At 43.9% G+C, this 20,935-nt stretch overlaps 2 protein-coding genes across 5 annotated transcripts in view; both read left to right on the forward strand.

The window, feature by feature from the left end:
* LOC307253042 (IQ motif and SEC7 domain-containing protein 1-like) overlaps window positions 1–18,634 on the forward strand; it is a 43,487-nt gene extending 24,853 nt beyond the window's left edge. For 3 of the 4 annotated variants that reach the window (XM_080030878.1, XM_080030877.1, XM_080030879.1), the window contains exons 2-14: window positions 3,316–3,595; window positions 4,141–5,423; window positions 6,050–6,211; window positions 6,795–6,917; window positions 7,201–7,367; window positions 7,985–8,124; window positions 9,417–9,446; window positions 10,447–10,572; window positions 10,688–10,787; window positions 11,053–11,214; window positions 11,594–11,770; window positions 13,553–13,602; window positions 14,992–18,634. In XM_080030878.1, coding sequence (XP_079887004.1) covers window positions 3,316–3,595; window positions 4,141–5,423; window positions 6,050–6,211; window positions 6,795–6,917; window positions 7,201–7,367; window positions 7,985–8,124; window positions 9,417–9,446; window positions 10,447–10,572; window positions 10,688–10,787; window positions 11,053–11,214; window positions 11,594–11,770; window positions 13,553–13,602; window positions 14,992–15,609 — 3,418 coding nt within the window. In that variant the 3' untranslated portion in view covers window positions 15,610–18,634. The remainder of the gene's footprint in view (window positions 1–3,315; window positions 3,596–4,140; window positions 5,424–6,049; window positions 6,212–6,794; window positions 6,918–7,200; window positions 7,368–7,984; window positions 8,125–9,416; window positions 9,447–10,446; window positions 10,573–10,687; window positions 10,788–11,052; window positions 11,215–11,593; window positions 11,771–13,552; window positions 13,603–14,991) is intronic. The other variant, XM_080030880.1, reaches the window with a different exon arrangement.
* Window positions 18,635–19,154: 520 nt separating this feature from the next.
* On the forward strand, window positions 19,155–20,916 carry gp9 (glycoprotein IX platelet; the record flags this gene model as incomplete). Its single annotated transcript, XM_080030713.1, has 3 exons — window positions 19,155–19,177; window positions 19,461–19,652; window positions 20,178–20,916. 3 exons carry the CDS (start codon window positions 19,155–19,157, stop codon window positions 20,914–20,916), a joined length of 954 nt encoding a protein of 317 aa, XP_079886839.1.
* Window positions 20,917–20,935: the final 19 nt, after the last annotated feature.

The raw sequence follows: 20,935 nt of genomic DNA on the forward strand, positions 1-20,935 counted from the left end.
GGTTAACTATTATTCTTAATGTTTTTAATTGCGAAAAGGCAACTGGGTTTTGCGTTAACAACGGTTCTGACGTCAGATTTCATTTAAGATTAACTGCCTTAAAAAAAAGAGGAGTTGCATCTTAAAAGCATCCTAGAAGTTGATTGGAAAAACATGCCGGCACATAGCGGCCCTTAGACGTCTGTCTTCTCTGTGACTTGCTTTGGTGGTTAGCTCTACACTGCTGCAGCTCTTCTCTTCCTCTCCGGAGCGTCAGCCTGCACTTCATTAGCCTTCTTCTATTCCCAGAACTCCTGTAGATGTGACTCCTCTTTTCCGGGATGGAGGAATGTTTCTCCCTCAGGTCCGGCTTGATGGAATGGGCTGAGGCCTGGTCAGGGGCCTGGGCCTGTTTGTTCAGGATGTGTTGAGAGGGAACAGAGTGGGGAGAAAGAAAGAAGGTCGACCCTACCCCCCACTAACCCCCCAAAAAAATCCCTGGATCCCGTGGCTGAAAATCACTGCCAGCTGAGCTGACATGCTTATCCATGCCTACATCAGAATTAACGTAGGCTCTTGCTGGATAAAGAGCCAGACGGACACACAGACACCATTGAGTGGTCGTTGTGTGGATGCAGTGAGATCATATTTCAAGGAGTCCACAATCAGGATGTGGTCCGGGGGACATCTTTGCTTCATCCTTCATCTCTCAACAATGGTTCTACGATTCTTATGAATTATGGATTCAACGTGTTGCTATAAATGTTAACATGACGTTCAGAGTCCCATCTGAAACATGTGACGTCTGGAGACCAGAATAGTTTTCACTCCCTTTTTCCTTTCTTCTCTTCAATTTCCATTACAGCTCAAAACATCCTCGCTTAAAATGCTGCTCTCTCTCCTCCTTTTTTCATCCCCTGTTCCCACCTCCATGAGCAACTGACCTGTGAAGCATTCAGTGACCTCAGAGCAAAAAGTACTGCAGCACTTATTCCCGCTCTCTTTCATCTGTACTCCCACAATCAGACTTGATGCTTGGTTGGTAGAAAGTGAAGCAGAAAGAAAAAAATGTAAGACGATGGCCCCAATTCCTATTGGGAGTTTTGACTTTGTGTCTTGAATGTTTATGAAGGTGAAGGAGAGAGAGAGAGAGCAAACTCTGGGGTTGGGGTTGGAGCACTTTAGTAGCTATTAAAAGTAGCATGTAGTTTATTGTGGTTTGCATTATTTAGACTAATCGCCACACTCATTCTCAGTTATATTTTCATATTACATACATTTATTTTGCTTCCTAAATAATGACACAATTAGGCAAAACAAAAGAAAGCCATTTACTTCCAACTAATTAGTACAGAAAAACTCAATATAACATGACATAATGAAGCTATAGTTGGATACAGCAATGCTTTGAGCAAAACGCTAGCGCCAGCATGCTAACATGTGATCAATGAATGAACAAAATGTTATAATATCTGTCCTATACAAACGGCTCAATGTTGTGATCATATATTCTCAAATTTGGTCCTTTATTTTATTTGCAAATTGTTTTTCAAGTAGCATACTCCCTCAGTTTCATATACTGTATCTGTCCAGTCCTCTCAAGTCGTATAGGCTTGGTTGAACTAATTGAGCCCCAAATGCATCCATTCATCATCATTTTATCCAGGTCAGTCATATATCTTTGAATGTAGAAATCATGAAACAAAAAATGACCACCGTCTGCACTCCCTTTGCTGTGACAGCATGGCTGATTTTAACTCCATGGATGACAGCGTCACAGTTTGCCACGACAGATGGTTGAGGAGATTCGTCCCAATGGGGATTATGCAGTGAAGTATGACTTTCACCTTGTTGTGCGAGGTTTTATGTTGGTCCAGCAGTGTAAATGCCTTCTCTGTTGGCCATGTTGCTGTTTTTTCTGTTCCACACTTCAACACCTTGTGTACATTTCACCCCCAGGCAGCCAGTCTGTATTTACCTAGTGTACCATGAGGTTGTCATGTGACACCATTGCCTCAGCTGATCCTGAACAGTTTGTCTCCACTCTGTCAGAAGGCAAGGAGGCTAAGTATTATGATGCAGAGTCATGCAATATGCCTGAAATGAGTCTGAAATATCTACTAGCTTCCAGAAATAAAAGGCTATTGTGAACCACGGATGACCATCTTTTGCAAACGTTTTGTTGCCGTACTGTGCTAAGTTTTGATGTTATGTCACACAAAGGGTTAACAAATACATCTGCTGTTTGAACTTTTGACTATATTCAGTTCCACTTTTTCACTCGGCATTGGTGGCTGTTTGCTAAGCGTGCTGGTGTTGCTGAATGTTGCTTTCGGGCTGTCTAATGAAGGAAGTGGATTGTGTACACTGTATGGGTGTGTCGAGTCACAGTTCAAACACATTATACCACCAGTGAACAGTGAGTGCGCTTTACTGCGGTAGAGACGAAATGTTAGTTAGTGTAATGTTGGTTATTGGGCAGGTGGTCAACGCATACTATTTATAAAGGACCGCTACAGTTGTATTATTTGCTCTGTCATTCTACTCTGAACTGGACTTTGTGACATGTATTGGAACAACGCTTCGACGATCTGGCAAACATGATGCAACTCCTATTGGTTACCGATTGGCCCTAAAGGTGGCATACACTTTGGTTTCCTGGAAGCGCCTTTGTACTCTGGACTTAACTTGACTAACAGAATGGTGGACAAGATATGGAGAAAGAGTTGGCATTTTATTGAAAATAGACGGTCTTTTCGCAATAAGCAGTCCCCTTGTAATGCGGCAGCATGTAAGAGTGAGTGAGTAACCTCTTTTTTTCACATTATTTGTGTAAGGGGTAATAATCACACAAGGACAACAAGATGACTGAGTTTGTTTTGTAGTTCAAGTGTGTTGTATGTGGCATTTGTATTTTTTTTAATGTAGCTGAGGCAAAAACTATAGCAGTCTGGCATGTTTTCAGTAGTTATTATTATTATTAGAACAGAGATACTTGAAAGTACAGAGCAGCTTGCAGTTGATTGAAATTGTGTCTTGTATTGTATATAATACAGAGGTAAAATTGGCATGTCCGACTCCTAGTAATGGCTACACTCATAGATACAATTCACTTTTGTAATGCAGTTCTTGTTTGTAGCCTATGTTCCATAGCAGAGACTAGACTTTCTTTTCTCAAAGTTAAACTGAAGTTTTTTTTCTCTGACATTACATTAGAAAAACAGACGTGATTTACCTGATATTATTTGAATCACAGTCTGACACAAACATTTTATTTGCATTGTCTGATGTTTTTACCCAGATTAAATCTCTAACCCCTTTGCTCTCTTATTGCAGTGTGGAAGGGGATGGACGGCCCAATGAGAGCGGCCATTCTCTGGATGGTGGAGCCGGCTATGGCCAGGGTCCGGTGACTCACGGCTCAGCCATCAGCCCCGACCGTTTTGACAGCCCTCTCTACAGCCACGGAGTCCAGCCGGGGCCTCAGAGACCCCGTCGGGCCAAGCTCCAGCACTCGCAATCCATCCTCCGTAAGCAGGCTGAGGAGGAGGCTATCAAGCGCTCCCGCTCGCTCTCTGAGAGCTATGAGCTCTCTGCCGACCTCCAGGACAAACAGGTAATTCAAAATGGCCCTGGCTGAATAGTTTGCTATGGAGATGAGCAAGGGTTTCTTACATTCTTGAAAGTGTTGCATGCAATTCGTTTACATTTTTTTTTAATGTGGCTAAGAGTAACTTTCAGTTTGTGATGATTCTAGCAGCCCCTTTAGACAAAAGCGGTAGTGTATTTTTTGGGGTGACCCGGGGAAAGGAATTAAGAAAAACTATATAAAAATAGTGCTGTTTTCACTGATGGTTTCCTCTGCTGTGAAATTAATTCAGAGAAAAATTGGACTGTTTCAGAAATATTTCAAAGTTCCTCGAAGCTACTTTAATTATGTGTGGGTATCAGAAACCCAGCTGTGTTGAATAATTCTTGGTTCAAATATAGCAAGTAAAAGCTGTTGCTAGATTGTCACAGAGCCAACTGAGAGAGGCAAATTATCAGTGACATCCAGGAGGCTGACTTTATAGGCCGTTAACAGCTAAGAAAAGCAATTAAAGGTTCTGAGCGGCCACAGATAGGTCAGCAGTTAATTTACTCTGTCTTCTTTCTTTCTAGGTGGAGATGCTGGAGCGTAAATACGGGGGACGATTCATAACTCGGCATGCGGCTCGCACCATCCAGACGGCCTTCCGCCAGTATCAGATGAACAAGAACTTTGAACGTCTCCGGAGCTCTATGTCGGAGAACCGCATGTCCAGACGCATCGTTCTGTCTAACATGAGGATGCAGCTCTCGTTCGAGGGCCCCGAGAAAGTGCACAGCTCCTACTTTGAAGGCAGGCAGGTGTCTATGACGGAGGACGGCGCCCCGTTGGCCATGGTGCAGTCTGAGTGTGGTGACATAGAGGTGCACCAGCAGGCCAACATGGCGTCTCACCCCGCGCAACAGGGCGACCTGACCGATGCCATCACGGAGCTGGAGGACGCCTTCTCCAGGCAGGTCAAGTCTCTGGCCGAGTCCATAGACGACGCGCTGAACTGTCGCAGCCTGCAGGGGGACGAGGGCCCGGACCCAGAGGCCATGAGCTGCTCCAAGGCGGAGAGGGACGCGCCCTATCAGGTGGCCTCCCACCGCAGGGCAGGCGGACGCATGCACGACGAAACGCTGGCGTCCTACAGCGACGTCACTCTGTTCATCGACGAGGAGGACATGTCCCCTGCCATCGGTAAGTCCAGGTCAGGGGCCAAGCCGTCCAGCACGGAGTCGGACTTGCGGTTGCGTTCTGCCAACTCCTCCTCCCAGGAGTACTGGCCTATGGACCCCAAGGACGAGGGTCGTGATACGGACACGAGCTGCCGCAGCACTCCGTCTCTGGAGTGCCAGGAGCAGCGTCTTAGAATGGACCATCTTCCCTTGTTGACCATAGAACCTCCTAGTGACAGCTCCGCCGAGCACAGCGACCGGTCCGACCGGAGCTCTGTCAAACGGCCACCTGTGTACGAACCACACGGCCACATGGTGACGTCGTCCCAGGCCAGTCCTAAACACATCTCCCACGGTCCCCCGCCGCGAGCCCCCTCCCGTGAAGAGGACCCCCCCCTGCGCCACCGCCACCGCCAGCTGGAAGGCCATCTGGCCATCAACGGCTCGGCAAACAGACAGAGCAAGTCGGAATCCGACTACTCCGACGGGGACAACGACAGCATCAATAGCACATCCAACTCCAACGACACCATCAACTGCAGCTCGGAGTCGTCCTCGAGGGACAGCCTACGAGAGCAGACCCTCAGCAAGCAGACCTACCACAAGGAGACGCGCAACAGCTGGGACTCGCCTATCTTCAGCAATGATGTAATTCGCAAGAGGCACTACCGCATCGGCCTGAATCTCTTCAACAAGTAGGTACTCACTCAGCTCTGATTGAGCAGCCGCTTGACCAGTGTTTGCAGTGATTAAGGGCCTAGCAAATGGATGCGGTGTTTGAGGAGCCTATTAGAAACTAATTCACTCAGTCTGTGTGTGGTACACACTGTCATCAGCTGTGTTATTATCAAATCCGTAGGTATTTTTGAGTGTGACAACATTTATCTGTATTATTTGTAATGTGGACTTAAAGAGCTGAAATTTGATTTATACTTGTCAGAGAGACGTCGACTTATAAATGCAAATTATTAATGTATGACCTGTAATGACTCATTTATGGGAGACTTGTTGCTTGCTTGCTTGTTTTGAGGGCCGCGGTAACATTCAAGCAACTTTGATACCATGGTTCACCAATACTGGTCTCTTATTTTATTTTATTTTTCAATTCATATTTGTTTTTGATTATGTCCGGAATGCGTATTTTCCATTTGAGACTTGGTCTAAATCCACAGTTAATAATAGAGCGTTATGAAAAAACATCACTCCTTTTAACTTCCAATCTTCAAGAAGTTGCCTATGTTTATTTCTCTTGGAATTAAAGATGAAGTAGTTTCAGATGCATCTCCCAGGTCTAACTCCATGTACATGTTGGATTTCTCAGGAAGCCAGAGAAGGGCATCCAGTACCTGACTGAGAGGGGGTTCATCCCTGACACACCGGTTGGTGTTGCCCACTTCCTGCTGCAGAGGAAGGGGCTGAGCAGGCAGATGATTGGGGAATTTCTTGGAAATCGACAGAAACAGTTCAACAGAGATGTCTTGGAGTAAGTATGATTCTTTTCCCCCTGAACTCCCCTAAGTATGAGTAGATAAAAGCCAGCAAAAGGGGGGCTCCTTTAGCTCAGTTGGTAAGGCGTCCGCTCCATGGGCCTCAGCCAGCAGCGGACCCGGGTTTGATTCCAGCCCGCGGTCGTTCTCTGCATGTCACTCCCCTCTCTGCCCCATTTCACCTCTGTCTCTACACTATCAATAAAGCATAAAAATGCAAAAAAATGCATTAAAAAAAGCCAGCAAAAGGCCAGATCAAAAATGTGTTGAAATTAAATTAGGCTAAATTAGAATTAAAAGGCTAATTTAATCATAGATAAACGAATCAAACCGTACTCATTAAGATCCTGCAGGTGATAAGAATGACTCACGGCACGAATATGACCAGAAATCTCTCTCTCTATCTTTTATAAACACTTGAGATATCCTCCATGATAAAAGAAAAACGAGGCCAACTAAGCCCATGTGAGATATACAGTATAAAGGGAATTGGTGATGAGCGCAAAAAAAAATGGTTGTACAGTACGCCAGGTTTTGTGTTTCATTGTTCTCTCTCCATCGGTCCCTTTCGTGTGCCAGCTGTGTGGTAGATGAAATGGACTTCCAGAGCATGGAGCTGGACGAGGCGTTGCGGAAATTTCAGAACCACATCCGCATTCAGGGCGAGGCCCAGAAGGTGGAGAGGCTCGTCGAAGCCTTCAGGTTAGAAAACACACGCGCACACACATACACACACACATACACAGCGAGGAAACATATTGAAGGCAGAACCGAAAAATTGCACAGATGAAACAGAGCTGGGTTGTCGACTCTAGATAACAATCGGTAGATACTATAAAGAGAACCAGTTTTCTACCACTGCTTCTGTTTTTTCCACCCTACCGTTGAATGTTGAACGTTTCCTCACTAAGTGCACAATTGTGTTTTGTAAGCGGATGTCTGGCTGTGTGTGGAGATGGGTGATATTGCTCTGTGGTGTCTCCAGCCAGCGCTACTGCATCTGTAACCCCACGGTGGTGCGGCAGTACAGGAACCCCGACACAATCTTCATCCTGGCGTTCGCCATCATCCTCCTCAACACCGATATGTACAGCCCCAACGTCAAGCCCGAGAGGAAGATGAAGATGGAGGATTTTATCAAGAATTTGAGAGGTAACAAAAGGGAATTGGCATTTGTCAGAACAGACTTGGTAGAAATGTAATGTAATAATCATAAGTATGTTGTTAATTGTATATAGCTTGAAAATGCAAGTTGTTGTTTTCTCGATGACCTTAGAATGAGCCTTTTTATATCTACATAGGTGCGGGAGGCCACGGAGGCCGCCATGTTGTATTGCCAATGTTTTTTACAGTCCCACAGAACGGACAAACATAACAGCCATAAGTGTTTTTATATATAGAGGGTGTCGAATGTAAATGCACCTGTTGGGAGATGAAGAATAATTACTATAGAATAAAAAAAATACATCTTCACCTCATCACTTATTATTGTGGATGGGTACAAAATACACCTTTAAAAAATATTGAAAATAATAATAATAAAAATTGAAAATACATCATATCATATATTTTACAGGGTTTGTTATGTTTTTCTAATATAAAGCGACTTGCGGATGAATGACCAGTTGTATACGTTTTCCCCCTCATTCTGCTGACCTGAAATGATCCCCATTGTTCCTGTTCTAATCTTCTGACGTTGCATTTAACTAAAACCCCTTGACTTTTGCTGTATACTGTGTAGTAGCTGGGCTCTCTCCTCTGTGTGCTAGGTGTGGATGACGGGGAGGATATCCCCAGGGAGACTCTGGTCGGCATCTACGAGAGGATCCGTAAGCGAGAGCTCAAGACCAACGAGGACCACGTCTCACAGGTGCAGAAGGTCGAGAAGCTCATTGTCGGCAAGAAACCAGTGAGTACCATTTTGTTATCTAGTTCACTAAACCATATTATTAGTCTCAAGGCAGACATTCATCTTTGAGGTATCTTTGGCTTATATACGATTTAGACAGTGGTGTTTATTCTTTGATCACTCACAGAGCTGGATCTGCCTAGAATCACTTTCTATATGAGTTCAATGAATGAAGGCATTATTTTTTTATTTATGTCATGCCCTTATATACAGTCTGTGGTCATATACCATTAACTACCCCAACACAAAAGACGTTTCCTCTAAAGCTTCCGGTCCAATGTCCACACACAACATACACTACCCTGCACAACATAAAGAAACACATATTGCAGCAGCCACAATACAATAGTGCAATCTATTAATAAGAAAGGCACTCTTTCCCCCCTGATTAAGTGACCCAACAGGGTCATTTGGTATTGTGTGGAAGGGGACACATGCCTGGGCTCAGACCTTCACGCTGGTGGTTTTAACACACACAAAGCCCTTGAGAGATGTCACAGTGCTGCAGAGTGGTGTGAAAAATGAGCCCTTTCTGCCACCATAGCTAGAGTTATTCCTTAGTTTGAGAGGGAGAAGTCGTTGTGAAAAGGGTTTAATTTATCAACATAAGTTACAGTGCGACAATCTGTTGACTTATCACCAGTTCACTCATCATTAGTTTATTTGAGTGTACAAAGGCTGAACAAAACAAAAGCTCTTACCTCATTTAGTTCTGACTGTCCTCCAGCCCTTCTGCATTATTCAGCAGAAAACTGCTGTCTCTTTGGTGTGTGAAAGTTAAAAGTGTGATTACCCTCTGCAGCCTCGGGGAGAGGGCGTGTCTTTGTTTCCGTTGGTAATCCAGCAGGATGGATGGGTTGCTCTGCCAGTATTCATTTAATGTATTGACAAATTATCCCATGTCGCCATTCAGCTGCTAAATTAAAAGCTCTGGAGGACACTTGGTAAAACACTTTAGCATAAAAACCACATTGGAATCCCTCTCCATGATAATCAGGCCCACTAGGGCTGCAGCTGTGAGTGGGCTTCTTAGGGGAGGATCTGTTTTCATTCCAACATCATTACAGACTCCCTGGAGTCTGGGCAGTAGAGAAAGACGCCACCCTCTATACAGAAGTGCATGCATCTTCATGGACACTTTAATAGGCTATGGGCCGCAGAGTCTGCAAGGGCAAAATCCTTACATGGGTTCATTAAAAAGTAGTAGAGAGATTCAATTTGCCATGTTATCAGAGGCAATAGTGTTAATAATCCAGCTGCATGTAACATCCTCTTTGTCCTCTCTTTTTTAGATCGGATCTCTCCACCATGGCCTGGGATGTGTAAGTAGTCTAAATATCCATAAACCATTCTATATCTGATTTTCATTTCATTCATAATGCTTCCGCATGTGCACAGCTTTCTGTCGCTGAACTTTGAAGTTAACACACATTATCCAGATAAATTTGGACTCAAATATTTTTAAAGAGGCCGGGAACTGTCCCCCCACTGAAGCTTCTCATTTGTCAGTAAACAGATGTGCAGTCATTGCTGCAGATCAGGGATTATTTGGGTGACTTTGAGCTGCAGTGTTTACAGATTGTGTGCTCAGCAGGGTGTATAACACTGCTGGACACAGGCCATGCACATGCCTGTCACAGAATATACTTTGGACCCAGCCCTATGGATATTATTAATCATCATAATATTTATGGGTGGAGCTGTTCACTGACTCAGTGCTAGTACATTACTTCGCGATACATGATTAGTGCAAGTTTTACAGTTACATCGGCCATGTCAAATACTTGTTTTAGACTTGTTTCATATTGTTTAATGGACACAAAACGTGCTCAACTGTCGTAGGTCTAACCATTTATTGATTAGTTGATCAACAAACAATACACTTTCAATCAAAAATCAATCAGTCAAAACACCAAACATACTCAGGTTCCAACTTTTTAATTGTTAGGATTTGCGTGTTTTCTTTGTCTTTTCTGCCAGGAAACTTGTCATTTTCATGTATTTGACTCTTAGACTGATGGGCCAAAAAATATCTATTTTAGAGAAATCATTGTAACCGGCATTTTTCATGATTCTTTTCAATGAACCAATCAAATAGTCGGCGGATCCATCAGTGATGAAAGCAATTGTTGTTGCAGCACTAAACAGTCGTGTCCATGTACCCCATGCATCACTGTGAATACTGTGAGGGCATCCAAACACCTTGTTTACTTACTGCTCAGGGGAAGAGTTGACTTGTGTTCCTGTTACCGCTTTGGACTGAGGCCATAATGATCTCTGAAGTGTCGGTATCTGTGGCTCTTTTATTGTCTGCCTTTGTAGGTGCTGTCGCTGCCCCATCGTAGGCTGGTGTGTTACTGCCGCCTGTTTGAAGTGCCAGACCCCAACAAGCTCCAGAAGCTGGGCCTGCATCAGCGGGAGATCTTCCTGTTCAACGACCTCCTCGTGGTAAAAGCCACTCTCCTTTCCTCTTTTCTCTTCTCTTCTCTCTTATTCCCTCTCCTTTCCAGTCCTCCTCTTTCTTTGGACCAAACACTGTTTATTCTCTTCGTGTCATTTCAAGGTAACCAAGATTTTCCAGAAGAAGAAGAACTCTGTGACGTACAGTTTCCGGCAGTCCTTCTCTCTGTATGGGATGCAAGTCATGCTGTTTGACAACCAGTGTAAGTGGCATTTTTACTTTCAAATTAAGAGTCTTTATTGCTGTGTGGTGCGTGAGCCGGCAGTGTGTTTACATCACATGGTTTGACTTAGCACAGTAACACATCCTGCACAGAAATGAGAAATCGCACAAATGGGCTGTGACGTTGTTTGTGCTCGGGAAAAACTTCAGACGGATTCGCCCCAATGTGTTTCAGCTTGGTTTTGATCAATGGCCCTTGTGTAAACCTGTGTCTCTCTCTCCCTCTCTGTTTGCCGTTGCCCCAGATTACCCAAATGGAATCAGACTTACATCACAGATCCCGGGTGCCGACATCAAAGTCCTCATCAACTTTAATGCGCCCAACCCCCAGGACCGCAAGAAGTTCACCGATGACCTCCGAGAGTCCGTTTCCGAGGTCCAGGAAATGGAGAAATACAGAATAGAGTGTGAGCTGCCCCTTTTTTCCTCCCCTCCCATCCCCCCCTCTCCCTCTGTCTACCTTGGGGCTGTGTTAAAGTAGGAAACAGGGCATGGTCCTCATTACTCAACTGCGGCACTTTACAAGTAAGAATTTTTAACAGAGTTCACAGAAAGGGGGGAGTCGCCGTTTTTTTTTTTCTTCATATAAATTCAAAATGGAAACTCTTTTGTTATCGTGCCCGAAGAAACAGGATGTTGGAAATTATGCCAATGGTCGATGTTCATGAGGATCTACGAATACATTACAGAGAAGTTATAATGTCATTCCCTGGCTATGGTTAAGATGCGGAAAAAAACCTACTGCCACTTACCCCAGTCTTTCCTTGGGCTTTTTTTTTTCCACAGCTGAGCTTGAGAAGCAGAAGGGGGTGGTGAGGCCCAGCATGTCGCAGAGCTCCGGCCTGAAGAAGGAAACCGGCAACGGGAACATGAACCGTGCCAGCCTGGACGACACCTACACCATGGGAGAGGGTCTGAAGAGGAGCGCCCTCAGCAGCTCCCTTAGAGACCTCTCCGAAGCAGGTAACGCCCCCCCAAAAAACGGCTTTTTACTCTTTTTTATTCTTTTTTTACCAGACGGCTTTTTTAACGTGAAAGTACTCTCCCTTCTGTCATCCGCCTCTCTGTGATGACGTCAAGGGAGATACAAATAGCAAAATCTTGTTTCACGGCACCATGTACGTTGATTTTTTTTTTGAAGAGTCCTCCCCTTTAAATCCGCTTGTGTACTTGAGTCATGATTGGATAGTTTGGTCTGGGACGGCGCGTTCCTTTTAAATGTTTTAACTTATTTTTGTACTTTGCTTTAGAGGGACTTCTTGGGGTGTGCTCCAACTTATTACCATTCAAAGACTGTATACAGAGCTGTTTGAGATGGTGGTTCATTAGCGTTTGAAGTTTCTTTCTAGATTTGTCGTCCTCCATGATGAATGAAATTGATGGGGCGGTTCTCACCTCTGATCATTTATTTCCGAACATTTTCCATTCATGTTTTTACTGTCACTTTTTTCCCCTTTGAACTCAGCCCTGTTGCACTCCTAAGTTTGTTTTACTCAAAGACATCTTCATGACCTTGATCTTATGTTATGTTCTATTCAAACATCATGTGACATTTCATCTCTTGCGCGTATATAAATATGTGACGTCATCGATGTGCAACAAGGTCAAAATGTAGTCTATATCCTGGTGTTAACTGGTCATTTCACATCCATGAATATCAGTATCAATTTAACACAGCCGCTCTGCCTCCAAAGCTAGAGTACATCTCATATAACAAAATGAAATCCAGTCAGGGGTCTGCCTCACTGTTGGGAACACCATACGCTTTGTTCGGCTGAGGATCACTACCTCAATGGGGATTGATAGGTCAGTCAGTGAAGAAGCCTGTAAAGTTCCCCTCCGCCCTCCTGTCTCCTGGGTTCTTCCGATGCAGGATGTGGCATGTTAGTGTGGGATCATTTTTTGTCAAGTGTTTTTTTTCTTTTTTCCTTTCCTGCCATTCTCCATTCCATGTGTATTTACTGTGTTCTTTTCATACACATCAGGTATTCTCCTGTATATGTGTGATTATCGGTCATGTATCATTGGCTGAGTGTGCCTAACAATGGCAAGAGTGCTCTGTTCGCCCCCAGACTTGTATATATGCCTGTACATCTCATGTGCAACAAACCACTGTTTTGCTTTTGATGTGTCTCCTCCTTTGTGACTGTCACTGAGAATGGCTTTTCGCCAATCTCCTCCTCCCCCCGAGCCACATTATAAAATCAACACCTTGAGACAAGATTAAAAAGGTGGTGTGAAATTCTCTCTAGTTAAAAATGTGGCGAAACATTATTTTGGTTTATGCATCAACGCTATTAAAAGTTTTAAAGAAATAGCCTGCAACCTTTTGGCAACACTGCAATGTGTACATTTCCCCAATCTATTAAACTTGATGCCCTTTGAGTCCTTATTTATTGCGAATTTAAATTTTTAAATGTATTTTAAATAATTACTTCACTGAGCCTCCAGTTCAAAGTGCTTTTTAAAAAACTTAAATAGCTTAAGTTTCAAAGCAGCTTCAGTGTTTCTGCCTGAGTGAAGATTTCCATTTAGCCACAGTACCACCTTTCCCCCACCACGACCACCCTCCCAGACCTGAACGCGCTCTCTCCCCACCTCCCTGCCCATATTTGGCCCTTAACTCACAGTCACAATCCACTGCACTGCCCCCATACGGGACTGGTGGGCGGCCTATAGACGTCTGTAGTCCAATCCAGGAGTGCTGTCGATCTCTAATCTGTTGGTATTGCATGTCTCGGGCAGGCAAGCGGGGGCGTCGCAGCAGTGCAGGATCACTAGACAGCAATATGGAAGTAAGTTGGAAGCAGCTGGTATCCAAGCTACTCTCTATGTGATGATGTGCACTGTGAAAACACACCCATTTCTTTCTTTTTTTTTTGGTCTTACACCTTCTTTTGCTTCATAGACTCCAGTCCATTCGTTTGGATCATTTACTCTTCTTCCTGGGATTGCCTTATAACCTGCTTGCCTCAGTTAGTGTGCATGCATGGGTTGCCTGCATCTGATCCTGCCCCCCCCCCTCCTCTGTGGAAGCCAGAGATCTCCTCTTTTTTTTGGGTCATGTTATATGACCAATATATCCTCAACCAAGCATGACTCTACTAACCCTCCCTCCGATCCCCTACCCGCCTGTGTCTGTCTTCCATTCAATCACATCCAAGCGGTTTTCATTTGGTTCTTCTTTTTCTTCTGTGGCAGGGTGGTAGCTCTGTGAGACACTAGGAAAATGTACACTGTATATCTCCTGCAGTGCCTTTTCCTGTCCGGTTCTTTCTTTTCTCCCTTATCAAGAACTTCTCTTAAACGCTGTCAGGTTCAGGTTAGGAACGTAGCGATTCTAGTCAGAGAGGTCTACTGACGGGCTTCACACGGACTTACAAAGACGTGGATTTCATTCATTCATCTTTCCCTCATTTCACACGTCCATGAGTTCATGTGTTGTGAAGTCTGGGACCCTGAAAATTTCATTCTGCTTTCAACAATGTCTTACGGAATATTTCTCCAGTCATAGATGAAGCATGTGCCAAAGGGGAAGTTTAATTTTTTCAATTTTTTTTATTTTTATAAAGGAGAATTCATAGTGAACAGTGTTGGACTCAAAAAGGGGGCGGGGGGATTGTGAAGTTGGCAAACACAAGAGCTTAGTTCCTCCTGCCTTCTGACCTCTAGTTGAATGCTAATGTGTGGATGACAAGTTTGCCTGTCACATCCTCTGCATGTGGAAACTATATGCCTCCATTGATAATAACAAGTTGCATGTGTGACTCTTTAGAGGTTTCGGCACACTGACTGCAATGAAGATGAAATGTTGTCTCTTTCTTCCCCTTTCAAATGTCATTATTTATGCTCCTAATGGTATTTATGTAATAACTCTTGTTACAGATTTACTGTTTCAAGCCAGTTAGCTCCTAAACAGCAGAGCTCCTTTTTAAAATAGAGGCTATATATACGGCTTCATCCTTAAACTGAAATATTCCTAGTTTTGCTGCTGCCTACCATGAAAACATTCTTTTTAGTTTCTCATTTGCATGCACTATAACATTTTGCTACTTAAAAATAAAAACTTGTGAACCCACCATGTTGGTGCCTTTGTAGCTGAAAGCTGTGGTGCAGTAGCCCCCTTGGCACAGTATCTGACGGTACATGCTGTTACCTTTTTGTTTTTTGTGTCCCGCCTGCAGGGGTCCATCATTAGCAGTCCGCACACACGCCGGAGAGCCGCCACGCCACGTGAGGGCGCGCCACCACCCCCACGCGGCCATCCTCCCCCCTCTTCCTCCGCCTCTGCCATCCCTAACCCGGCATCCACCTCCATCTTGGGGTCGATCTTTGGCAGCAAGCGAGGCAAAGCGCCGTCGTCGTCATCCCAGGGCCACTCTACTTTCCCCGTGCCCGGTCACCCCACACTCATCTCCCACAAGCCCCATCCCACCAACCTGCACCACACGGCGCAGCAGGTGGTGGTACACACACAGTTCTGTCCGCAACAACAACAACAACAACAACAACAACAACAAGTCCCGCAGAACCCGCCGCCTTACCACCACCACCACCACTACCACCCGCCACCACACACGCAGTACCACCAGCACCCGGGCTACTCCTCCTCCTCACACGCCCAACAACACGCCCACTCGCAGCAGCAGCAGCAGCACAGCCATTACAGCCAGCATTCCCAATCCCATCATGCATCACACTCATCCCATCATGCCCCCCACCACCATCACCACAGTCAGCAAGCGGGTTCGGCACCTGGCGGACCCAAGCCCAAACACAGTGGCATCAGCACCGTAGTGTGAAGGGGGAGAAAGGGGACTCAGTCGAAAGGAGGAGACAATTGCTTACACCAAAGGGACTGACAGCATAACTCTATGGCCTGTCCACTGTGTTTGACTGCTGCTGTTGTGATGGGAAAAACCAGCCACATGCAGTCACCCTTTTTTTCCACCTCCAGGTTCCGACTAATATGCAGGATGGAAATTGGACTCAGATCTTCCACACAGGGGCCTTTTACTAGTCTGTCCTGATCCTGGTCCTGGGCCTGGCTCCCCTTATCATCAGGGGTTTGAGGGGGGGGAGGGAGGGGTTCCATACAGGAAGATGATGGATGTTTTCCACACACACATACACACACACATGGCCGTGACGGCTGTCTAGGAATTAGTCATTTCTCGGCAAGCTGCTCCTCACTGCTTCATTCCCTCAGTAGCCGGTCTTACCTTCACATAATCAGGAGGAAAGGCGACCCGAGACGAGAACATGGCTGACTGTTTTCTCCGTCACGATGACGGCATCATTTCTTGTGCACAGCCTTTCCAAAGTCAACTTTCAGCTCCTTTTCTTTCCACAATTAGTTTTTTTGTTTTGTTTTGCAGTTCCTACCATTATATGAATGCAATTTGTTGTTGCCTCCCGTAGTGCTCATATGTAGTGGCGAACCTAGATATAATCATTTCACACTAACTTCAAATCAAAGGACAGGTAAACAACTGAGTCGACTGTCTCAGTCATTGTAGTTCTAGTGCTGTATTTACTGTAGATGACAGCTATATGTGTTGTCTCCTAGCTCTCATAAATAAATGTGCCAATTATTAATGCATAATCTATTTAGTCAAGACTTCATGTACAGTATATTGTGCGTTAAAAAAGTAATTTGTAAGATTATACTTACAATTATTATTATCAGTAAAAATGAATCCTATCAGTATTATACTGACTCTGTGGGAACAGGATGTAGATTTGAAAGGAGTGAACTCCCATTCAGTCCGGCCTATAATCTATTCTGGAATTTGTTGCCTTTCAAAATGGATGAGAAGGAGACTCTGGATGGCAGCTGTTGCATATGGGCCGCATAAAACGCTGCGCTGTCACAGCCGAAGCCTCAAAGCATGTTTTTCCTGTCAACTCTCACGAATTATAAACTGGGCTGGATGGTTGGTTGTTTCAATCTCAAGTTTACGACCCGCAATGTGGCTGCTTAAACTGTGAGAAGATTAAGAGTGGAAAGACATTTTAGATACACTCAGAGGCTCAGTTCAGTTACAAATGGACGGCAGGACAGTTGAACATGTTAAAGTCTGTTGCCTTTACAAAATATGTGACAGTTGCTCTCTGGACTCTTCAACTAAAAACACTTAAAAAAATCTTCTTTTGCCTTGTTTAGTATATTTTCTTTATTATTCGCAGTCTAGGTTGAGTGAATAAAACATAGTAACGTTTTTGTTTTCATCTTTTTCTATCATATGTGCAATATCTTTTTACTGATTTTGTACATTACGAACAAGGTTTCCCTCCAATTTGTGCGTTTTTCCACGTTGCGTCGTTATTTATTTATTTTCTGCTTTTTTGACCCCTGTCAGAGTCCCTCTGGGTAAATTAATGTGCGGCTGTCCTTGCGCTCTTATGAGAGGTGCAGGCTTTGGAGTTCAGTGGAATGTCTAGTGAGTGATTTTTGCATGTACTGTTATAAATGTGGGGCTATCCTCTGCACATTGTATAACAAATCAGTGTTACCATAGCAAGTTTAAGTGCAATCATGTTCAGAGAATGCAGACTTGTACTGAGAGTGGAAGTCTGTTCGCTTGTTGTCCAGGACGAGATTCAGGTGAAAAAAATTATCTTTTTTCATTTAAGAATATATAAATACTTACTTACACAGTTCACGGTGGTAAGAAGGAATGTGTGTATATATTTTAATAAAAGGAATTATGCTTCTCTTTGGGCTGAACATAAATATTTTGCTGGATAAGCACATTATGGAAGAACTCTTTCATTCTTTTCAGGAAATGCAATTATAATATACAAAAATGCATACTGAACAAAGGAACTGGGTATATGTAAAGAATAACTTTCTACATTCTACAAATAAGAGTCTATTCTAGTGTGTACATTAGTGTGACAGTAAACTGTTTGTCCCGATATTCAGGTTGTAAATGTATTTTAACATTCACAAATAAAACCATTGCCATAAGTCAGGCATATTCTCACACGCTTCCTCCCGTGAGGAGTAACAAGGAAATGATGGACGTATGGGATTATGATGATTGGATGAATGTGTCTTTCCGTTTTGATTTCATATTCGTGCGATAATTCTGAAATCTTGGGATGATGTTAAAACCGAAGGAATCTGTTCATTTTTTCTGTGTGTGCTGTAGTGCTTCATGTGTCTACGCGTCCTTCTGTGTGAGAAAGTACCCCAACAATGCACTGCATGGGTCATCATGTGTCCTATTCACTGTGAGCCGGTGGGGAGGAAAAACACTTCTGTAAATCTCCTTTTGGGTTTTAATTCATTTCGAATTTTTTTTTTCTCCTCATTGTTGCCGTGTTCTTGTTGTTCCATGTTAGACAGGTAGTTCTTGAAGCTCTGCATGCATTGTATCAACAAAGCCATTGTGTAAATTACAAACATCATTGCACTTCTGTTGCTGAGGGCTCTCATCGTGTACATATGGGATTTTGAAGTGCAAACTGATGAACTGCTTTTGAAGGAGGGTTGATCTTTATGAAGCTGTAAAGGGACCAAGAAGGGGTGGGGGGTTAAATGAACTGTATATAATGTGTATAATGATCATTACTCTATTCTGATACCCTGCAGTTAAGATCAGGATGTATATACATCGCCTCGTAGATGGTTTTTCGATGATTTATGAACGTATCGATTGTCTCTGCCTCCAACTGTCGTGGACTGACATTTGCTGTAGAGAATCAACACACAGACTGTTAAGAAAGTTTGCTGCCATTTACACCCAGCTCTCGTTTCATTCATGCAACCCTCCCCACCCACCCACATGCACACAAACACACACACACGCACATACTGTACACACAGACAAAACCTACACGCATCCTGCTGAAGGCTGTTCAGTCTGGCGTGAGACACATTATAAAAAAAGAAAAGGAAAAAAAGACACAAATGGCCTCATTTATATGTGCATTCTGTTTGTACAGTGAGTAGTGAGTCAGTAAGACCCCAGTTATTGTAAAACTTCAACTGTGACCATGTTGAGAACGCAAAATAAACGAATATATGACTTATGGTACGCACGTGTTGTTTTTGCTATCCGATGTATATAAAATACTACTATTATTATTATTATTAATATTAATAATAATAATAATGATTATTCATATTTGTATTTAGCAGCTATCAGTTTGATTAAATCCAAGGAAAAGTATACCGCCTGACACACACACACACACATACACACAAGTGTATCTATCTTTAGGCGCTCATATCTTTCACTTCCAGGCTCCAACAATACTTACCATTAGTGTTGCAGCATTTCCACCAGAGGGCATGATGTTAAAATCCTATGAAAGGAAAAGGGAAATTTGTGTCATGATGACACCACCTATGGGTGACAAGTGTGCCTGCTAGACACTTATACAGTAGATACAGCAACAAATGGTTGTTCATGCTCTTACCTGTCAGCTTTAAGCCACTGGTCTTTAGTTTGACATTTTTGTAGATTATTTCTTGGATCATTGTCTGTCGACCTTTGCTTTGCAGCTCAGGATTGCCATCAAAAATAAAAATATATATTTGGCCTCAAGCTCATTCCATCTTTCAAAACATTCCAAAGTTAAATTCTTATTCACATAACGCTGTGCGTACTCCCAGTTTGATCTGATTGCTCGTGTGTCCCAGCAATGCATTGGATGTCGGCAGTAAACACCGTGTGGTAGACCTTCAGAAGGCGTCCGCCACTGTCTTCAAAAGACAGACTCTTATCTCCTTAGAGCAGATGTTTTGCCCTCATGTCATGTGTGCCAGAAGCAAGCTGTGCTATTGGTGCGTTCCTCACACTGAGGGTGTGGGGGATTACTCAGAGTTTAATACGTCAGTTACAAAACGGGGACACCTCGAGTTCAGGTGGACTTTTGAAGTACTCTTAAGCTTAAATGCAACACAGGATAGAAACAGTTAATATATATCAAGATTGTAAGGATGACCGGTACCACAAGAAGTAACTTCCAAGTTGGTTTGACTCTAAAAGGTTTGTTTTCCTTTTTATTTAAAAGGAGGGTTTTCACATTTGTTTAGCTATGTACTTCTCTTGATAACAGATTCCGGGATATTTCATTTAATTCCCTTGATAGATTATTAAACATTTGCCATAAACAATCAAGATTCTTAAGATGGGCCATTTTATGTTATAACCTAAATGTAAATCGTGTCCTAGTGTAAAGCTTCATGGGCTATGTTCTGTTTTTTAAATACTCCCAATATAACAACTTGCTGCACTGTAAGCATCTTCTAAACAGCACCCCCAACCCCCCTCCCCTCTCGCTCTATCTCCAGTATTATGCAAACAGGATATTACAGCATAATTATGGAAATAACCTTTTATCCCTGATCCTGCAGGATGCTTTCGAGTTTAAACTTAGCCGTCTTCCTTCTGTTTGCCACATCGGGTGCACACACTGCCGGACCACACTGCCTGTGTTCAGCCCTGCTGCGGCCTGCTGGCCTGCAAGTCAACTGCAGCTCTTTAAAGCTCATGGAGCTGCCTGGTCTGCCTTCACACACCACAGAGCTCCATATGCAGGACAACCAGCTCACCTCAGTGTCTCCTGGACTGTTTGACGGACTGGTTGGTCTGAAAAAGGTCTCACTATCCGGGAACCCCTTCCACTGTAACTGTAGGATCAGATACCTGAGGGTCTGGCTGCTGAGGAACAAGGCCATCGTATCCGAGGAGCCCATCTGTGCCAGTCCGAGCTCTGTGGCTCAGAAAGCCATCACAGAACTCAGCGATGACTACTTTTCCTCATGTGCCCCGGCAAGCTGTAGGAATGGTGGGTTGTTTTACACCATGATGGCAGTGATGCTCTTCTGGCTCATTGTTCTGCTTCTGTTGAACTTGAGACTGGCCAAAACGTCCACCTTCACTCTGTACATAGATCAGAGATACTCAGGATTCGAGGCCTACTCTTTGCGCTCACTGAAGCCCAAACACAGGAGGAGACTGCACACTGACCCTGACTCTGTTTCTCTCAATTGTGCGGACGATTTAGAAAAGCAACTTATCAACATGGAGTTACTGCCACAAGTACTGGATGTGTTGCACAAGAAGCACAACATAAAGATAAAAGCTACCTAAAGGGACCTCTCTGAATACT

This window comes from Ammodytes marinus (assembly GCF_949987685.1).
Source record: "Ammodytes marinus genome assembly, chromosome: 7".
Taxonomy (NCBI): Eukaryota; Metazoa; Chordata; class Actinopteri; order Uranoscopiformes; family Ammodytidae; genus Ammodytes; species Ammodytes marinus.